The sequence below is a fragment of the Peromyscus eremicus genome, chromosome 8a (genome assembly GCF_949786415.1).
Source record: "Peromyscus eremicus chromosome 8a, PerEre_H2_v1, whole genome shotgun sequence".
Lineage (NCBI taxonomy): Eukaryota > Metazoa > Chordata > Mammalia > Rodentia > Cricetidae > Peromyscus > Peromyscus eremicus.
In genome coordinates, this window is record NC_081423.1 from 11,553,716 (window position 1) to 11,575,633 (window position 21,918).

Below are 21,918 nucleotides of genomic sequence, written 5' to 3' on the forward strand. Positions count from 1 at the left end.
AAGGAGCTCTGCAGCTGCTAAGGCACGGATGCAAGGTGCCCAGCCCTGACTGGTAAGGTCTAACTTCTTTGACAGATAGGCTACAGGTGCAAAAGAAGGTCCCAGCTGATGCCCTAGAGTTCCCAGGGAAAATCCCTCCTTCTCTGTTACATAGAGGGAAAAGGGATGGATTAAGTCTGGAAGACGAAGCACTGGGGCCTGAAGAAGAGCCTGTTGGAGCTTCTGGAAAGGTTTAGTGACAGGATGGAGGAGGGGCTTATGTGGTGAGCCCTGAGCTACCTCGTATAAGGGGTGAGCAAAGAGAGAAAAAGATGGAACCCAAGACCATAGGAAGCCAGCTATTCCTAGGAAAGACAGAATCTCCTGTTTAGTAGGAGGGACTGGACTGTAAGAGACTGGATTAGATGCTTTCTGTCTACAGTAATAGCCTTGTGGGTTGGAGTAATAGTTAGATCCAAATAAGTGACCTAGGGAGTGGACAGCTGAACTTTAGAAGGAGATACCCTGTAACCTTGGCTGGATAAGAAATTTAGGAGAGCAGAGGTGTTAGTTTGGCTAACCTGTAAGGATGGGCTACAGAGTAAAATATCATCTACATACTGTATTAGTTTAGAGCCAGGGAGAGACAGAGAAAGCAGGTCAGAGGCCAGAGCCTGATCAAATAGGTGTGGACTGTCTCTGAATCCCTGTGGCAGAACAGTCCAGGTCAGCTGTGTGGACAGGTGAGTGTCAGGGCCAGTCCAGGTGAAAGCAAAGATATTTTGAAACTGAGGACTGAGAGGGATAGAAAAGAAGGTGTCTTTGAGATCTAGAACTGAGAAGTGAGAGGTTCCTGAGGGGATAGTGGACAGGAGAGTATAAGGGTTAGGCACTACAGGATGGAGGGGGACCACTGCAGAGTTAATGAACCAGAGGTCTTGAACCAGGCGGTAGGTTCCATTAGATTTCTTAACTGCAAGTATGGGAGTGTTAAAAGGTGAAGAGGTTGGGTGGAGCAGCTTTTTCCTGAGAAGGTCAGAAATAATAGGCTTAAGTCCTGTTAGGCTCTGGAGTGAGAGAGGGTACTGAGCTTGGGTGATATATCTGGTAGGGTTCTGTAGCTGGATAGTAATAGGCTGATGGTGTCTAGTGATAGAATGGTTTTGGATATCCCAGACTTTGGGGTCTACCAGAGATGCTGGCAAGGGAAAAGAACTGTTAGAGTCAGTAGAGTGAGTGGCTAGGAGGAGGAGAGGAGCTGGTGGCGCGTCTGGGATGAGGCAAATGTGGGGAGCTAAAGAAATGGATGCTCCTACCTTAGCTAGAAGATCCCTTGCCATTAAAGGTACAGGGCAGCTTGGCACCACTAAGAATGTGTGTGTGAGAGGGATGCCTCTGAAAATGCAATTAAGTGGTGGTGTCTGATGAGGTAGGTAAGGCTGTCCCCCCAACCCTGACAACAGGGAGATGAGAAGGAGAGGTAGGCCCCCAAAACTCTCTCAGGACAGAGTAGGTAGCTCCAGTGTCCAAAAGGAACAAGATGGGGTACTCATTTACTTTTATTATTACCCTAGGTTCCCTGTGTAAGATGGGAGTGGCCGGGGCAGAAACCAGGCAGCATCAGTCGTCACTGTAGGCCAAGCCTAGAAAGTCAGCCAGAGGGTGGTCTTCGTCTGGTGTTCCTATGTCGCTTGGGACATTAGGACAGTCAGCTGACCAGTGATTTTGGACAAGGCCCTATCAGTGCCCTTTGTGGGGCGGTGGTGCAAGCCCGGGCCCTATGGCCTTCTTTCCCGTACTTGAAACAGGGACCAAACGGCTTTCGGGGAGCTGGTTGGATGGTGTTTGCCAGCATCTGGCAGCTCCTTTTCTGGGCCTTCTCATCTCTACCATGGTACACCTTAAATGCTATCGCCAGCACATCTGCCTATGGGGTCAGAGGGCCGTTCTCTAAACATTTAAGTTTAGCCCTAATGTCGGGGAAGCTCTGTGAGACAAAGTGGGTCATCAGGAGCTGCCTGCCCTCAGGGCTCTCCAGGTCTAAGCTAGTGAACTGAAGTAGAGCCTTGGTGAGGCGCTCCAAGAAGTGAGACGGATTTTCGTCCTTATCTTGAATTATCATTTTTAGTTTTTCATAGTTTACTGGTTTTAGGGCAGCCTTACAGAGGCCTGTCAGGAGACAGATAATAAACCTATCTCTGGCTAGAGAGCCACCCTGGGTGTTATAGTCCCAGTGTGGTTCTTGGTCAGGAACCGCCTCGGCTCCTGGAGGATGTGAGGGGTTAGTCTGGTGAACCTCATCTGCATGAGTCCTAGCCTGTTCCCATACCCGCCTGCGCTCCTCAGGAAGTAAATTATTAGAAAGTATCTTGTATATGTCATGAAAGGTGAGACTATAAGATTGAGTTATATATTAAAACTGTTTAATAAAGGAAGCAGAATTAGAAGTATGAGAACCCAGCTTAGTTTCTATCTGAGAGAGTTCTGCAAAAGAGAATGGAATATAGACCTTAATCAGTCCATCCACACCAGCCACCTCTCGCAAATGAAGAATAGTGGATGGGTTTGGATGGCTGGAATCAGGCCCTTTAGCAGTTCAAGAACGAGTAGCAGGAGGAGTGAAGGTTGGAGCCAGGGTAGGGCCTTTGGAAATGGCCGCTGCCGAGGAAGAAACAGCTTTAGAGGAAGAAGAATCTGGAAGAGGAGCTGAAGGAACAGTCGCCCTAAGAGCAGGAGTGGGAGCCGGAGGTCGGATAGGTGGAGGTTCGTTAGCAGGATCTAGAGTCAGAGATTCCGGAGTCAGAGAATCCTCCGGTTTAGGCATAGCTAGGAGCATATGAGCAGGAGAGAAGGAATCCAGAAGAGACGGTTTAGCAACTTCTGGAAGAAAGATTTTACTCAGGTTTGTGTTCCAGGGGGATAAGAGTTCATCCTGGCAGGGCATGGCAGCAGGCAGCAGGCGCAGCAGCAGGAGCAAGCAGCTGGGAGCTCACACCTTTAAACGCCAACGTGAAGCAGAGAGAGCGGGAACCAGGGGGTGAGGCCTTACTTCACCGAGCCTGCCTCCCAGAGACATACTTCTCCAGCAAGACTGAACCTCCTAAGCTTCTCCAAACAGTGCCAACGACTAGGGACCAAATTTCAAATCCTGAGTCTATGGGGGACATTTCTCATTCAAATCACCATGCAACCTGAGGTCAACTTTGTTTAAAATTGCTTTCATATGTTTTTACAGGTTACTTTCATTTTCTTCCTGATATCTTATAAAAATCATTTACATTGTATATTATATTGTGATTCTAAAAACAAATTTTACCTGTTAAGCATCATTTATATTAGCTATAATAAAATAAGCAGCAGACTCTGTCAATTCTATTAAGCATTTAATTAGGCAGTTCAGCAGTGTTAAGGACATTCACATTTCTGAGTGTTTATTCTTCAGGATTCTTTCCATTTTGCATTATTGAAATTTTATTACACTTAAACAAGGCCACATTCAGGAATCCTGATGGAGGGCGGGGTCAGCTAGACTAGGTGGGAGGTCTCTGCAGCCCCAGAATGTCAACATCCTGGGGGAGGAACCCACAGCTGCTAGTCTCTGAACACACTGATAGTAAACACTGAGACTCCCAAGGTTTCTCACACACACACACACACACACACACACACACACACACACACCCGTTAGTGTGGCCCATATGGGTAACAGTTTGGCCAGTTGTCCATGGGTCAATTGACCTTGGAGCCTCCCCAGGCAGTGCGCATGTCAAAAGGTACACTCCACTCACTCACTCGGGGTTTCCTCCAATCCCTACAAGTAACAATCCTTTATTTCCCTCTCCTCAGTCCTTGGCAGTTACCATGTTGTTTCCTATCATGAATTTGACTACCGTAAGGACCTCACATACTGGGGATGATGTGGTAGCTGTCTTTTTGTGACTGGTTTATTTTCCTTACCACGATACCCTCGGGGTCATTCATTTTGAAGTACATCAGAATTTCCTCTTCAAGGCTGAATAATATTACATTTTATGCGTGTACCACACTTTCACCTTTTGCTTAATCTGTTCATCCATTAGTGGACATTGTATACGATGTGTGTGTGTGTGTGTGTGTGTGTGTGTGTGTGTATGTGTGTATCTCTGTGTGTATGTGCATGTGTGTGTGTCTGAGTATGCATGTGTGTGTGTCTGTGTGTGTGCATGTGTGTGTCTGTGTGTATGCATATGTGTGTGTCTGAGTGTGCATGTGTGTGTGTCTATGTGTGCACATGTGTGTGAGTGTGCCAGTGCCATAGCACTCATGTAGAGGTCAAAGCACAATTCTAGGTGTGGACTATGTCTTCTATCTAGTTTGAGCCAACGCCTCTTATTGTTTGACACTGTACTCCAGACCAGCTGGCTCAGAACCTCCTGGGGATCCTCCTGCCTCCACCTCTCACCTCACTGCAGGAGCACTGTGATTTCAGACTCCCGCTACTGCATCCAGCATTACATGGTTTTTTGGGATCCGGACCTAGGTTCTCAGCCTGTGTGGCAAAGGCTTTACCCATAGAGCTGTCTCTGAAGCCCAACCAAGATAGTGAAATTATTGTTAGTAGTAGTAGTAGTGATGCTAAGAACACCAATATATGAACATCCCTTTGAGACTGTGCCTTCAGACATTTTGTGATCAAACTTGTAAGTTAATGGTTGGATCATGCAATCCTTCTATTTGTTTTAAAGACCACCATAGTGTTTTCATGGTGGCTTCGTGATGTGCCACCGTTTTGTCTTCTCATTGTCTTGAACATGCTCCACTGTACTGAGTTCTCTATGTCCTCTCCAACCTTCGGTGTCTAGATGGCCATTTGAAGCACACGAAGTGGTTCTCTATTATCTATTTGCTGATGTGTTGCTATAAATTTTAATAATCATAATGAACAGTAAAAAATGCTTTCATTTTCTTTTTGGTGAATGTATGGTGTGTGTGGGTGTGTGGGTGTGTGTGTGTATGTGTAAGAGCATGCCTATGTGCATGTGGGTGTGCCACGCAGAGATCAACTTCCTGTGTCTCTCTCAATCACTCTCACCTTAGTTTTAAAGATACTCCACCTGTCTCCAACTCTCCCCCACAACACTTTGGTCACAAATTCATGCCACTATGCCTAGCTTTTAAATGGGTGCTGGGGAGCCAAACTCAGGACCTCATGCTTTAATGACAGGAACTTTATTGACTAACTTTCTCCTCAACTCCCCGCAAAAGTTCTTATGTTCTAAAAATGGAGTAAAAGCACAACTCTTCCTAATACCCAGCATTGTTTTCTACTATAGAACATGATGTAATTATTTTGGATGCAATAGTAATTTTGCTCAAAATATACCTTGTAAAGTCTCTTGCCCACTCAATACAAATTAAAAGACAACACTCATGTGTTCACTTGTTCACCAAACTAGGTCTCCTATACAACTGTGTCAGGATCCCAGCTTTGCTCAGGGCACCCAAGGTGCACAGTGTTGGCCCATGAGTCCCACAGGTCTCACCCCCGAAGAGGGTTCAGCAGGAGCCTTATGGGGACTAGAGTAGACTACATGGTTGCCTGTGCACAGTGACTCCAGCGATTTTCTTGGGGGTGGGGAAAGAAAGGGGAGGCTTGCTTAACCTAAAAGACTCCAAAAAGGCTCCAAAGAAACTAGGAAGTGGTGGGGTGGCCTTTAATCCCAGCACTCAGGAGGCAGAGGCAGGTGGATCTCTGTGAGTTTGTAGGCCAGAGTTCCAGGACAGCCAAGGCTACACAGAGAAACCTTGTCTTGAAAAAACCCAAAAACAAAACGAACAAAAAGGCTCCAAAGAGCAGGAAACTTTGACTTTTGAGGAGGCTTGAGTGCCCAAGAAGAGGAAGGCAGCCATCTCATACACATGGGTTGCTCCATTGGAACTTGGCCCTCAAACTCAAAGGCATGTCTTATGGTGGCAATGCCCCATGAGGTAGAGCTGTCTGATTAGAGGGCCAGAGACAAAAACACATCTGGTGTAACAGGGATTCAATGGGAAGCCCAGGAGCAGCTTTCTCCGCAGGAGCCTGAGGTGTTAGCCCACAGAGAGCTGCGGGTGGCACCACTCTGACCCTGCCCATACCTTGCCCACACAGGACTTCAGATTTCCCTGAGAGTTTCTGGCCCACACTTCATGAGGCCGGGTTGTAAAGCACATTTGGTTTTAGTATCTATCAACCCAGAAAATACACGAGAAACCAGACATTTGGATCTAACTGGTTGGAGTTAGTCCCAGCACTGATAATTGCATTTCAAGGCTTCTTGGTGAGATTAACATTCTGCCTGGGCAGAAAAAATGATTGCTGTGTGTTCTGAGAGCATTTTTCAAAAGGGAAATGCAAAATTTTGTGAAATAGAGGCTTCCAAAGTGATCCTCACACTTTCACTTGGAAAGGGAAAACGAACTTCCTTCTCTTTCTGCTTTGCGACGCTGGAGATCAAACATGGGACTCTATGTGCCAGGCAAGCCCATTACCACTGAGCTGTAACCCCAGCTAGAAAGGAAGGTTGATTGTTTGATAAACACATTTAGGATAGAGTAATTGGCTTCACACATTAAGAGGAGCAGGGTGCGAACTACGTCAAGACTTGTGGATAAGCTTCTACCAAATGTGTTCATTCTATTTCAGGAAATACTCTTAGAGACAGACTGTATGACATCTGTGAGGTGGAAATGATTTACTTACATGAGAGTGATACATAGACTCAGTATACACTGATCAGAAAGAGAGCATCTTCTTATGGACCGCTTTGCGTAGTGCCCCTTTCAGGTCCCTGTTCCTCAGGCTGTAGATGAAAGGGTTCAGCATGGGGGTCACCACTGTGTACAGCACGGTGGCTGCCGTGTCCTTCTCAGATGAATGTGCAGATAAGGGGTTGAAATACACAGCGATGATGGTGCCATAGAAGAGGCTGACCACAGCCAGGTGGGAGCTGCAGGTGGAGAAGGCTTTCCATCTTCCCCTTGGGGATGAGACTCTCAGGACAGCAGAGGTGATGCAGGTGTAGGAGACTAGGATGCAGACAAATGGGGTGACCATGATCACAGCTCCCTCTGTAAGAATCATCAGCTCATTGAGGTGTGTGTCTGAGCAGGAGAGTTTCAGGAGGGGAGTGATGTCACAGAAGAAGTGGGGGATGGTGTTGTCTGCACAGAATGAGAGTCTTGCCATGAGCAGGGTGTGCAACAGAGCATTCAGGCTGGCTACCACCCATGACCCAACCACCATGAGGACACAGAGCTGATGGGTCATCTTGGTTGTGTAGTGTAAGGGGTGGCATATGGCCACATACCTGTCATAGGCCATCACAGCCAGCAGGAAATTGTCCATGTCCACAAACATGAAAAGGAAATACATCTGTGTGAGACACCCAGAGAAGGATATGGTCTGACTCTCGAGTATGTGGTTGGCCAGCACCTTGAGGACAGTGGTGGAGGAGAAGCAGACATCCACAAAGGACAGGTTGCTGAGGAAGAAGTACATGGGGGTGTGCAGGCGGGAGTCTGTGCCGATGGCCAGAATGATGAGCAGGTTTCCCAGGACAGTGGCCAGGTACATGATGAGGAAGAGCAGGAAGAGGATCTGCTGCTGCTGGGGCTGCCTGGAGAGTCCCAGGAGGAGGAACTCGGAGACGCTCGACTGGTTGGTGCCTTTCATTGGACTATGAGCAGGCAAAGATGATTAAATCCTGAAACTTGGGAATACTGGTGAAGACAGGACAACTAAAATTACAGAGAAATAGGTCAGAGGAGTTAGCGAAAGTGTGAGCACTTCGCTCCCTGCAGTGCTTTCATTTCTTCATCAGCACTGTGAGCTAGCGTGTGTATGGGTTGTGTGTGTATGGGTTGCGTGTGTATGGGTTGTGTATGCATGGGTTGCGTGTGTATGGGTTGTGTATGCATGGGTTGCGTGTGTATGGGTTATGTATGTATGGGCTGTGTGTGTATGGGTTGTGTGTGTATGGGTTGTGGGGGGTTGTGTGTGTACGGGTTGTGTGTGTATAGGTTGTGGGGGGGGTTGTGTGTGTATGGGTTGTGTGTGTATGGGTTGTGTGTGTATGGGTTGTGTGTGTATAGGTTGTGGGGGGTTGTATGTGTATGGGTTGTGGGGGGTTGTGTGTATGGGTTGTGTGTGTATGGGTTGTGTGTGTATGGGTTGTGTGTGTATGGGTTGTGCATCTTAGGAAGGATGTTGGACGGATTATGACAGTAAGTTCCTGGTCAGCAATGTGTGCTAATTGAACTTTCTATTATTATTTCCCTTTTTGATCTTTGAGACAGCGTCTCCCCGAGTTGTCCTGAGTGGCCTTGAACTTAGAATCCTCCTGGCCTTGCCTCCCAAGTTCATGGGTGACATGATAACAATGCCTGACCACCTAATGGTTTTTAAAAGTATAATTTTTAAAATTATTTTTATTTTATGTGCATTGGTGTTTTGCCTGCATGAATGTCTGTGTGAGGTGTCAGATTCCCTGGAGCTGGAGGTAGCAACAGTTACGAGCTGCCATATGGGTGCTGGGTCCTCTGGAAGAGTAGCCAGTGCTCTTAACCACTGAGCCGTCTTTCCAGTCCCCAGAAAATAAAATAAAAGTGTGATTTTTAAGAAATTACAGACATAGCCTGGTGGTGATAGAGCACATTTTTAATCTCAACACTTGGGAGGCAGAGGCAGGCAGATCACTGAGTTCAGGGCCAACTTGATCTACAGAGCAAGTTCCAGAACAGCCTACAGGGCTACACAGAGAAACCCTGTCTCAAAAAACCTAAAAAAAAAAAAAAAGAAAAGAAAAAAAGAAAGAAAGAAAGAAAGAAAGAAAGAAAGAAAGAAAGAAAGAAAGAAAGAAAGAAAATTTACAGACATAAGAAATCTAGCCGAGTTAGGGGGGAGGGTGTGGTAGTATATGCCTGGGATCCCAGAATGCAGGATGTGGAGGCAGGAGGGTCAAGAGTTCAAGGTCATCAGCTACATAGTAGTCTGAGGACAGCCTAAGATACAAGCAATTTTATTTAGATGTCTATCAATGGATTAATGGACAAAAAAAGTATGGTGTGTATACATTGTGGTGTTTTATTAAAAAATAAGAATCAGGAAAAACAAAAACAAAAAAACTACATTTCTATTTGTTCGTTATTTTGGGTTTTGGGTTTGTTTTTGTTTTTGTTTTTCCAGACAGCGTTTCTCTGTGTAGCCCTAACTGTCCTGGAACCTGCTCTGTAGGCCACGCTGGCCTCAAACTCATGGAGATCCGTCTGTCTTTGCTTCCCAAGTGCTTCCTATCACATGGCTACATTTCTTTTCAAATGGGAAATCTAGGTTAAAAAAAAAAAAAAAAAAAAAAAAAAACAAGATCAGGCATGGTGGCACACACCTATAATCTCACTAATCCAGAGGAACAGGCAGACAGATCTTTGTGAGTTTGAGGCCAGCCTGATCCAGAGTGAGTTCTAGGACAGCCAGAGTTATAGAGAGAGATTGTATCCGTTTTCAAATTTTAATTAATAACATTATTTTTAATAATTAATGTAATAATAATAAAAACATTAAAGTAGAAGGGAACCTACTTCAAGGGACAGGGACACCAGAGGGGATGAAAAAGTCAGTAAAAGATGAGATGAATTGGCCGGGCGGTGGTGGCGAACGCCTTTAATCCCAGCACTCGGGAGGCAGAGCCAGGCAGATCTCTGTGAGTTCGAGGCCAGCCTGGGCTACCAAGTAAGTTCCAGGAAAAGGCGCAAAGCTACACAGAGAAACCCTGTCTCAAAAAACCAAAAAAAAAAAAAAAAAAGATGAGATGAATTACATGTGATCAAAGTATATTTTATACATGTGTAAAACTGCCACAATTAAACCATATTTTATACAATTAATCTATATTAACAATAAAATATAAAAACACAAAAAACACACATACCCACACAGAGTGGTTGCCATAGATGCTAGCAGGTTGCAAGCATTTAATTCCCAGTATTATCGACGTTATCGGTGTGATTAAGAATGTTGCTTTGGAGGAAACATGGACTTTCCATCCTCTCTAATCTGAACAAACCACAAATTCCTGTTTGCTCTGAAGACCAAATTAGCCTCATCCAAAACCACCCCAGACTGATAATCACATTGTGCTGCTCTCTAGCGTCAGGTCTACAGAGCTCACCTCCACCTTCTAAACCAGGACTCCTTGGCTAGGTGCACTGAGCTGAAATTGTAGGATTAAAGCAGAAAGGATGAATCAGAGGTCTGGGCAGAAACTTGACCAACCTGGACTCTCCACAGTCAGGACCCCAGAACTGGCAAGACAGACACTGGTTAGAATGGGTGATTATAAAGAATGGTTAGTGACCTCAGGACTGTTAACGTGGTTCCACTTAAAACTAAGGGGTGTTCCTGGAAGGTTCCACCTCCCATTTGCAATATAAAGTCCTACTGACCTGAGAGCAGATGGCAGTCCTCGATGTCACCAGAAGTGTTGGGCTTGCATCATTTTTTTACTTGGCCAGAAGTTGTTCATCTGAGGGTGGGGAAGTGTCACTGGTGTTGTTGGGCTGTATGCAGGAGGCTCTGGAGCCTGGGCTCAGCCCTTAGAACCAAAAGGCCATCTGAAGGAGTCACAGGACAAGTTCTTCAGAGGAGCTTCCATGGCCACTAGGGCCATAGTCCCTGAGAGCCTCGTTAGAGACAAGCAATTTGTCCTTTCTCCTTCTTGGGCTCTTTGGGGTTTAACACTGATGATAAAGACCTGTCGCCTGAGTTTCTGCCTCTGGACTTAAACAACACTGAAAATGGTAGAATATTGAGGGTGATTACAGGTGATACCCTTCGGCTACAGAAAACCTCAGAATCCAGTATTTTCTCTTCTGCCCACACGGTTCGAGTTAACGTCATTGTTGAGAAATGTGAAGCCATGTAAGACTCAAGAGACTGACCTTCAAGAGCTGATGAGATGGCCCAGTTAAAGGCACTAGCCACCGAGCATGAAGACCTCAGCTGATCCCCCAAGACCCACATGCTCCAACTGGCTCTAGCTGCTTGTTCTCTGATAGCCACATGCACTATGGCTTGCTTGTGGGCACGCGCAAGTGCGAGAGCACGCACACACACACACACACACACACACACACACACACACACACACTATGTTGGTTTGAGTGAGAATGGCCCCTATAGTCTCATATTTGGAACCAAATGTTTGGTTCCAAGTTGGTGAACTGTTTGGGGAAAGATTAGGAGGTGTGGCCTTGTTGAAGGAAGTGTGTCACCAGGGGTGGGTTTTGAGGTTTCAAAAGCCCACACTAGGTTCAGTCTCTTGCCCTCTGCCTCCAACTTATGGATCAGATGTAAGCTCTCAGCTACTGCTCCAGTGCCACGCCTACCCATCTGCTGCCATGCTTCCCACCATGATGGTCATGGACTTACCCTCCGACATTATAAGCAAGCTCCCAATTAAATGCTTTTTTTTTTTTTTTTTACAAGTTGTCTTGGTCATGGTGTCTCTTCACAGCAATAGAAAAGAAACCAAGACACACCGGGCAGTGGTGGCTCACATCTTTAGTCCCAGCACTCGGGAGAAAGAGGCAGGCGGATCCCTGTGAGTTCGAGGCCAACCTGGGCTACAGAGCAAGTTCCAGGAAAGGTGCAAAACTACACAGAGAAACCCTGTCTCAAAAAACCAAAAATAAATAGATAGATAGATAGATAGATAGATAGATAGATAGATAGATAGATAAATAAAAAGAGAGCCAGGTATGATGGCATACACCTTTAATCCCAGCACCTGGGAGGCAGAGGCAGGTGGATTTCTGTGAGTTCCAAACCAGATTGGTCTACATAGTTAGTTCAGGCCAGTCAAGGATACATAGTGAGGCCATGTCCCCAAAAAAATACAAATGAAATAAAGTAGAAAGTTAATAAGCTTCTGAATTTCACAGAGCTGTACACACTTCCTAATCCACTGCTGCCTGTTACGTTATATGATTTTGGGAAAGCAACTGACCCCCTTCCCTAGAGTCACAAAACTTTACCCTCCCTCAAGCGAGGAAGGAAGCCACCTCAAGGAGCTGTGACACATGACCAGTTGAAACAATTGATATTAAATATCTCACGACTCTTGACCTCATCAGAGCCCTTGCCCACCAGGCAGAGGCCATGTGCTAAGTCACATTTGCATCACTCTGCTTGGTCATCTGTACCCTGGGTAGATATTGTCTGGAGATCATGCTGTGTGCGCATGCACAGTCATATGCCGACAGTCATTTTCACAAAGGGCCGTGGGACAAGTCTACTGTTGTTTTTTTTTTTTTTTTCATTTTAGAGGGAATAAGAAATAGAAACCATTGCTGAGTCTATTTACAAACTGATAGAATGTAGATTTGAATAAGTAAAAGAGAAATCTTGAGTCCCATGGGTAACCTTCTTCAAGAATTTTTCTCAGGGTTTGAGAGATGGTTCAGCAGTTAAGAACATTTCCTGCTCTTGCAGAGGCCCCAGATTCAATTTCTAGCACCTACATGGTGGCTCAAAACCATCCATAACTCTAGTTCCAGGGGATCTGATGTTCTCTTGTGAGCTCTGCAGGTACCAAGCATGCTTGTGGTACACAGACATGCAGGCAGGGATTACACTCATACACATAAAAATTGTTTTTAATTAATAAAAAAGAATTTTCTCTATAAGCCAGGCATGGTGGAACATCCTGTAAGCTCAGCACTTGGGAGGTAGAGGCAGGAGAATTGGGAGTTCAAAGCCAACCTCAGCTACATAGTGAGGCCAACCTTAGTCAAATGAGACCCTGTCTACACACACACACACACACACACACACACACACACACACACACACACACTTTTTATCTATAGGTGCTTATTTATTGTAAGGTTGCCATAAAGCATTTGATCTTACACATTGTAAAGTTCCCTTTCCTGGATTAATACACTAACTGTCCATAAAAATAACCACACACTCTGAGTCAGAAGTATCACCTGAATCCTTGAAATTATGTCTTTTGGAAACTTAAGGTTAGAATGCAATTGTCCTCAACAAGTTTATGTTTTGAGGCTTTGTGTCTCATTACTGTCCCTATTTAGGGAAACTGGAAGCTGCAGGTCTGGTCGATTGCTGTGTCCTTCTGGACTGTACCTTGCCTCAAGCGCCTGTCTGCCCCTCACTCTCTGTCCTCTCTGTCATGAGGTGGAAAAGCACTCTTAATTCATACTCCCATTCTCATGCTCTTCCCAAGCACACTCGGGCAGGCAACCACAGGCTGAAGGCTCCAAACAACAAGCCAAAAACACACCCTCCCTAACTGAACTTTTTCTGTTAGATAGTCCCACTCTAGGGACACAAAAGTAACTAGTACAAAATGTATGTTATTCTAATCTGCCCTGAGTTATTTATTACCCCAATTCTTTATTCATGTGTCTTATTAATACTCAGTTACTACAGATAACTCAAAACTAAAACCTCAGGGTTATAATGAGCTCATAGCCTCATCAGACACTAATAGATATGTTCTGCCCATCCTATCTCCAAAAATAGTCCCCCCAATCAAAATAAAACAAATAATACACAAAGCTAATTACAAAAAAAAAAGCCCAAAAGAGAATAGTCATGAATTAGTAAATGTGTTATTTGAAAGTGATAGAAAACAAACTTTAATCAGCCTAAAGAGAAACGGGATCTACTGATGGATGTAACTGCAAAGTTCAAACTGTCTTTTCTGGAAGTCTGTGTTTTCAGATATTACTAAATTCAGGACCCCGATGATGACGTCACAACAATGCATTTCCTCTTCACTTTGTTTCCATTGTGTGACTTTTTCTGGGGAGAAGTAAAGAAACGTCTCTTCAATACAAATAGTGTGAGCATTACAGCTTGGATGTAGAGGTATCCTGGCAGTTGGGAGCCAAGGAGTACCACAAAGTCACTACAAGCTCAGCATTTTACAGCCCTGTTGCAGGGAAAGGTTTCCCCAATGTAACAACTCTGCCCCAGCAGGGGAGGATTTCCCCAGCAAAGTCCCAGGAAGTGTAACAACTCTGCTCTCCTAGAGGAAGTTTCCCCAGAGAAAGTGTTGGAGTTCTCTTCCGCTGAGCAGTTACAGCTGGGATCAGATCCAAAGAAAAGGTTACAAAGTACAAGAAACCTCACTGAAAAGATTTATTGGTGGCGGAGGGGGGAAGGGGAATCCAGGAGGGTGGCTGCCTCTAGTGCGAGGAGCAGCAGCGAACTGAACTGAGTACAGAGTTTATATAGGGTTTCTTGGGGGGGAGAGGATTGGAGCTTTCCAGGGTGGCCTGGGATTGGTAGATTTTTGTGATCTGATTCTAGGGCATGCTCAGGGATTGGTAGCATTTCAAGCTCAGGGACCTCAGAGATTGGTGGGATTTTGAGCTCAGGGATTGTTGGGATTCTGTAGCCTGACTCTAGAGCAAGCTCAGGGATTGGTGGGATTTCAAGCCCTGGTCCTGGGGTCAAGTCAGGGTCAGGGTGTTTTTCCTTGGCCCTTTTCACCCTACAGATAGGACATCAACAAAGGGAGTATTCCATCCAGAGCCTTTGTGGTGAGCCGATGACGTCATGGGTTATTTTATAGGATTGCTGCTGAGTGATTACTTACAGGACCATGAGTGAGGTTCACAGGAGCACAGGTGAGGGGTACTCACAGGAGCATGGGAAGGGCTAGGGGAGCTTGGGTGAGAGGTCACTACAGGCGCATGAGTGAGGGATTACAGAAGCTTGGGTGACTCGAAAGCAGCTTCATCACTGACAAGTCCCACCCCAGCATGACAATAATTCACAAAAGCTGCACCACGGGAGTCCCAACTATGACCAACTTCCTACTGTCTGTAGCGTATGTAGTCGGAGGATGGGTTAGGACAGGACAGGGTGGGTAAGGCTCAGACAAGAGTCAGATGATATCCTTTTCAGGAGGGAATGTTAACAGCCCAGTCAATTATCATTGCCATAGGCCTACCTATCCCTGCACTCTTTCGCTGTTTGGTTGCCATGACAGCAGGGCCAAAGTATTCTGTAGTCTCCATAGCAATCTGTCCTAAGTCTTTTCAAACCTGGCCAAAGGTCTTGTCAGGCCCAAAAGACATAGCTTCACTACAACAGCTTCTATTCAACTTCAATTTATAGACTTTCTCTTGCCATATAACATATCTATCAATAACTCCAAAATCACACCTCCCAGACTAACAGTGACCTCCCATACTAACAGTGACCCCTCCCAGACTAACAGTAACCCCCCAGATCAACAGTGACCCCCTCAGACCAACAGTGACCCCCCAAACCAACAGTGACCTCCTCAGACCAACAGTGGCCCCCCAAACCAACAATGACCCCTCCCAGACTAATAGTGACCCCTCCCAGACCAACAATTACCCCTCCCAGATTAACAGTGACCCCCCAGATCAACAGTGACCACTCCAGACCAACAGTGACCCCTCCCAGACTAACAGTGACTCCCTAAATCAACACTGATCCCTTCCAAACCAACAGTGACAGCATACATACAGCTTCTCTCCTCCTTGAGTTGCTAAATAAGGTAAGGCTTTCATCTTCCCCTCCCGGGGCACAAGCATAAACCTGAACCAACCATTCTCAATGAGAGTGTGGATGTTGTGGCCATCCTAGATCATGGACCAAATGTGTCCTACTACAGTTTTGATCTTAAGACAGTTCATCTCAGTTGTGAATTTAATGAGCTAGATCTAGAATCACTAGGAAGACAAGCCTCTTGGGCATGCCTGAAACAATTTTTTTTTTCTATCAAAGGTATTTAGCCCAATAAGATCCCATAGTTCCTGAACCTCCCCCTTCTACTTTGTCTCAATTAGCCAATCACATTAGATTGTAAAGTTATGCTACAACCAATGGGGTGAGACACAGCCACCAGCTACTTCAGGGATAGAAGACCAAGGCTGTCTTGGCAAGTAAGCTCAATATCCCTATTTGGTTTCTAGTGAACCCTTTTTACAAAAAGAAATTGCTTTACCAAGTTACTTTCTCTCTCTTTTTTTTTTTATTTTGGTTTTTTGAGACAGGGTTTCTCTGTGTAGCTTTGCGCCTTTCTTGGATCTCGCTCTGTAGACCAGGATGGCCTCGAACTCACAAAAACCCGCCTGCCTCTGCCTCCCGAGTGCTGGGATTAAAAGCATGCGCCACCACCGCCCAGCCTACTTTCTCTTTTTTAGTGTGTTCCTTTGTGCAACATCAAGATTTATTTTGCTAACAATTGTGGGGCTTATCCAGGATTTCAAATCCATCTGAGAGAGTGTTTAGATCCCCTCCTTTAGGGGAAGAGTGCCCCACCCCCATTGTGGTGGCCTCCATGATCTCAGGTGAACGGCACTCTTTTGGATCCATAACAATTCCAGGACAGAAAGTTTCTCAGGAATGTGAGAAGCCCCAAGAAAATGCCTTAGAGATCGGAAAGCTCCCGTGCAAAAGACCACGGTAGGAAATGCAAAGAATGGAAGAATGGCCCAGTACTCCTTGGTGGCTGGGCCATCCCAGGGTTGAATAAGAGAATAAATGAGACATGTCACTGACATGAAGTGAGCGTGGAGTCCTGATCCATAACTCCATAGGTGTCCTTGGTGGCTTCCGAATGCTAAGTGCCTAACAAAGGGCACTGTCCCACGAGGGAATTGCTTAGAGATGTATGAAGCATTCAAACTTGGAGTACAAGAAGCTTCCATTACTAGATGCTTAGATTCTGATTGGTTATCAAAGTGCAAGAAACCTTTATCAGGTAAGGATTCGAGTCTGGTAGGTTAACTCTCATAAAGCCAGGATGGGAAACAATTAAGTTTTTAAAAAGTTCTAAAGAAATAAATTCCCCTGACAGGGGATAACTACTCCTCTGGTTGGTCCAGAGGCTCCTCAACTCCATTCAGTATTCACAAATCTGTCTGACTTCAGCCTAAGTGAGAGAAAATGGTGCTAAGGTCACGCTCACCTTCCCAGCCCATCCATGTGCTCCCTGTGCAACAGCACCACCTACAGGCACTGGGCACACCTACACTTGCCCTCTCCTGTCATGGTTCCCCTTCCCATGAAACTGCAGGGAGGTCAAAACAGGTCTAGGTGACACTGCTTGGAGTTCACAGTTACAGTGTGTGCTAAGACATATGGACTCACTTTTCTTGGGGTGAGACCATGAAGTCATTCCTCTGTCTCTTTGTTTTTCTTTTTTCCTTTTCCAGATTCACATGCCTAGGCTACGTGTACTATCTTCTCCTACACCCATGCTAACCTAACTCAGTGCCTTTATTTATTTATTTTTTTCAGAAGAAGAGTAACTGTCCACATCTAATCTGTGAGACGTGGATCCCAGAGAGACTTGTGTCCTGATGGCTAATTTTATCATAGAGCTACGCTCACAATAAGCAAAAAGTAACTGTATTGTGTTCTCACCATCTTGGCTGGTGACCTTATCAAGATGAAGACAACCAAGTAAATTGGTCATCACCTTGGTTAGTGACATTATCAAGATGGCCATAACCATATGACTTCACTGCCATCTTGGTTACCACACGTTGCATGAATCAAAATGTTAGCACCGGTAAACCACCTGAGCCCCCAGGGATTCCTGCACCTCTAGAATTTCCTGCATTATAGCCCAGTTATATGTCCCGGTTCTCTTCTCCCAACTTTGTTTTCTTTTCTGGTTTTCACCTGGCTTGGTGCCTAACGGAATCATGGAAGTGGGAGACCCAGAGGAGACTCCAGCATGGTTCTACTGCCCAGTGATGAGGCCAATGCATTTTGACATTAGACCACAGAGATGATTCCAGACCTCCATGGTGGAAGTGGTAAAGGGAAGCCGGAGAAGCCAGAGGTTCCTCTAAACTAAACTGACCCCTGAGGACTAGATCTTCAACTGGTCTTAACTGTTAAAAGAAAGTATTGATTCTGGTCACCTGCATGGTCTTAAATATCCCACAAGAAAGTGTAACCGAGGACTAAAATGAGGGGTGTGTTTCTTTAACAGTCCAAAGATCTCACTTCCCAGACATTAGATTTAAACCAATATGAGATGTCATCCATACAAATTTATCACTCATTTTTTTCTTCTTGATAAGAAAAATAGCCAGGCAGAGGTGGTGCACACCTTTTATCTCAGCATTCAGGAGGTAGGGATAGGTAGATTTCTGTGAGATTGAGGCTAGCCTGAACTACAGATTGAGTTCCAGGACAGCCAGGGATACCCAGAGAAACCTTGTCATAAAAAAATAAAAAAGAAAGAAAAATGCTGCCTGGGTAGGAGACTTCAGACCCTAGCTCTCTGCTACACCTACCTAAAGCTAAGGGAGACGGGTCCACTATTGCTCTAACCTGAAAGTTTCGTTTCTCTTCCTATCTAGAGCCATCTGAGAGGGAGTTCTGACTCTAGACATGCCAACAGCTGTCTAGAGGTCTGAAAGCAAATTCTGGGCTCATCACTCTGGAAACCAGCCTTAGAAGCCAAAGAAAAACAAGGCATCTAATTGATAGAGGCTGTAATCTTGAGACAGGGTTTCCCTGTGTAGACCTGGCCATCCCGGAACTCACTCTGTAGACCAGGCTGGCCTGTAGGCTCAATCTCTATTCTTTTTTTTTCTTTTTCTTTTTTTTTTTTTTTTTTTTTGGTTTTTCGAGACAGGGTTTCTCTGTGCAGCTTTGCGCCTTTCCTGGAACTCACTTGGTAGCCCAGGCTGGCCTTGAACTCACAGAGATCCGCCTGCCTCTGCCTCCCAAGTGCTGGGATTAAAGGCGTGCGCCACCACCGCCCGGCTAGGCTCAATCTCTAAAAGAGATTCTAATGGACTTTGATTTGGACCTTTAAGAAAATGTCCCCTAGCCGGGCAGTGGCGGCACATGCCTTTAATCCCAACAGGCAGAGCCAGGCGCATCTCTGTGAGTTCAAGGCCAACCTGGTCTACTGAGTGAGATCCAGGACAGGCACCAATACACAGAGAAACGGGGCGGAGGGGGTGGGGGTGGGGGGTCCGGGGGGCTGTCCTCTGTCCTGTTCTCCTGGCTTCCTGCCTAGCCTTGTAATGCCAATAGCTCTCCCATTTCTATCCAGGTTCCAGCCAAGGGCTTCCCTTCCTCCAGACACCTGGCTGGTATCCAAATAAAAGCACCCATGTGATCCTGGGTAGGCCTACTGGAGGGGTACCCTGGCTGCCAGGCCTAATGGCCTCATCTAGCTAGAAGAAGCCAGGTCTGTCACTGCTTCGATTCCACAATGGCAGTTAGGGTTACCTTTTGTGGGGGTCGTGAAAAAAACTGGAAGTTCAAAAAATTGGGTAGGCAATCTAGGGTAAAAAGATCCCAAAGAAATGAGAGCAGTTTCTCCTTGGCTAAAAGCCAAAACTGTCCTTGGGCCCTTGGAAGCCTCATCACTGACCGAGGCCAGAGAGGTCAAAGGTATTGGGGGGAGGGGCTGCTCTCTGATATGTTCCTAGACAATTCTAGGGTTTCTTTTTCAGAGCAGGGGGAATAATACTATAGCACTAAGGACTGTAGTGGGTAGTCATTCCAGCCTCGATCTGGAAGTTCCAACCCCCAATGAAGCTTCGGTAACCGTCTTGCCTACAAGGCGGGGCCAAGAGAGGACCCTGGAGACCGGATGTGCCAGCTCCCTTGGTTCCTGGACCCTGGACGCTGGAGGTAGACTGAGCAGAGTTCTCCAGAGAACACCGCCAGACTGCGCTATGTCTTTCCCAGACCCTGTAACCTATCTATCCCTTCATTTGTAAGTTACGCCACTAAATAAACCTTCCTTTTAACTATGTGGAGTGGCCTTAATAATTTCACCAATAAAGGACCTGTTAAGAGAAAAATCCTTCTAGTCGAGAGAATAGAATCTCTGGTCAGAGTAAAACCCTCCTCACTCTGTTACTGTTGCTTGGTCAGGGACCACCCTAGGAAGAGCTCATTTTATGTTTATGTCATCACTTGTCATAACAATCATTTACTGTGACTAGAGACTTCAAATGGTCAACACGGTGGCTAAGACTGAAAGAAAAATAAAGAGAGAATCGTGAGAAACAGCTTTTTCTATCAAAGGTATCTAACCTGACAAGGGCCCGTATACCCTGAACCCCCCACCCCCATCCATCTTCAAGCAGGAAATGCCCACACACACACACACACACACACACACACACACACACACACGCACACAGCCAATCTGGTGGGGGCGTTTTCTCAGCTGAGGTTCCAAAATGACTTCAGCTTGTGTCAAGATGACTTTTAAACTAGTCAACACACTGACTGAGCCAAATTATACTCTAACACAGTCTGCCAAAGTGTAACATAGAAAAATGTTGAGTTCATCGTGATGAGTGTGTAAATCACTGGTACAAGAAGAAATAGCTAAAGATCTTCAAACCAAAGACGGGGGAAGCGGGGGCATTACCTATAGGAAGAAGCCAAGAGTTAAAAACTGATGGAGCTGAGATCTACACTAGGGGTGTAGAAGCTAACAAACCAGCATTTGTTTGTTTGTTTGGAGACACAGTCTCACTACATAACCCTGGCAAGCTTAGAACCCACTATGTGCACCAGGCTGGCTTTGAACTGATAAAGGTCAGCCTGCCTCTGCCTCCCAAAAGCTGAGATGACATCACACTCAGCTAACAAAACAAATATTTAAAACACCGAAGAAAAGCTGGGTGTGGCAGCTCACACCTATAATCCCAGCTCTGCAGAGGCTAAGGCAAGGTTAATCCGAGCACTGGGGAGGCAGAGGCAGGGGGAATCCCTGTGAGTTCAAGGCCAGCCTGGGGGCGGGGGGATTGAGGCAAACTGGGAGTGATGGCTTGTTATTCCAGCACTTGAGAGGTTGACGAAGGAGGATCAAGGGTTTGAGGCCATCCTTGGCTACGTATTCAGTTTGAAGACTGCCGGGGCAGATTCGGGGAAAGGAGGGAGAAAGGGAGAAAAAGAGCAAGGGAGAAACGGGGAGAGATACCAAGCCCATCTTGAGCTACACGGTAAGATGCTGTCTAGAACAGGATAGGATGAGAAAATAAAAATAAGGGAACAGAGGTGGGCTCCAGCTTAGAATCTATTGCTGCTTTTCGCTTCCATTCCCTTCCTCCTCCAGGTTGAGTCTTGTGGTTTAAACCCAGCAGATCCGTTAACTTGAACATGAACACCTGCAACTGTTCTTCTGCGGGTAATTCTCCCCACCCTGCACCGGGAGCCACCCTGCATTCTTCAGTCCGAGGGAAGGAAGGAGGAGAGGGGTTAGGACGGAAGGTGGAGGGAAGTAGAAAAAGATGGAAGATCACCGGAGAGGAGAGAAAACCACACGTGCCTGCCTACTCTAGGATGCAGTCAGGGACTGCAGCGTGCTCTGAGCAACCAGTCCCTTCCCAGAATATAGTGAAGTAAAGTCGGGTTTAAAAAAAGACCGATTATTAGATACTGATATATTGATTTCTTTAATAATTTACTAAAACACTGCTTACACTTCCTATTTGCCAAGCGTGACTTCACTTGCTACCTGAAACAGAATGACCTGGAAAAAAAAATAGCCGAAGCAATTAGTCATCCCTTAACAACCTGCTGACTGCCACCTACACTTCTGTGAAATCTTGCTTGCTTGCCCACTCCACCTTGTGGTTCTAGGGTATAAAATAAAAAACCAAACTGGACTTATCATCAAAGCCTTGCAGGAGCTGTCCTGGCTTCTGCCCACCAGGGACATCTCCCCCTTCCATTCTCAGTGATGTCGGAGTGCTTACTCCAGGAAGGTGCCCTCAACCATAGCTGTCCCTGCATTCACAGGTTCCTGGGCTTTATGCTATCAGAGTGCTCACAAAATCACAGGCCAGTAGAGATAGAATTTGCTGGAGCCCAAATCATAGACCAACACCAAGATTCTCCCCCACCCCACCCCGACTTTT

General features: G+C 45.9%; 1 protein-coding gene and 1 long non-coding RNA gene across 2 annotated transcripts; one reads left to right on the forward strand and one right to left on the reverse strand.

The window, feature by feature from the left end:
- Positions 1-6,733: 6,733 nt before the first annotated feature.
- On the reverse strand, positions 6,734-7,848 carry LOC131915852 (olfactory receptor 1361). Its single transcript, XM_059269158.1, has one exon. It carries the CDS (start codon positions 7,670-7,672, stop codon positions 6,734-6,736), a length of 939 nt encoding a protein of 312 aa, XP_059125141.1. The 5' UTR covers positions 7,673-7,848.
- A 6,607-nt stretch (positions 7,849-14,455) lies between these two features.
- Positions 14,456-21,422, forward strand: LOC131915853 (uncharacterized). The gene is made up of 3 exons (XR_009380455.1): positions 14,456-14,655; positions 17,306-17,490; positions 21,114-21,422. It is a non-coding gene; the product is annotated as an uncharacterized LOC131915853 (long non-coding RNA).
- Positions 21,423-21,918: the final 496 nt, after the last annotated feature.

Coding starts and splice junctions, on each gene's coding strand:
- LOC131915852 (XM_059269158.1), bottom strand. CDS start 7,672: ATGAAAGGCACCAACCAGTCGAGCGTCTCCGAGTTCCTCCTCCTGGGA.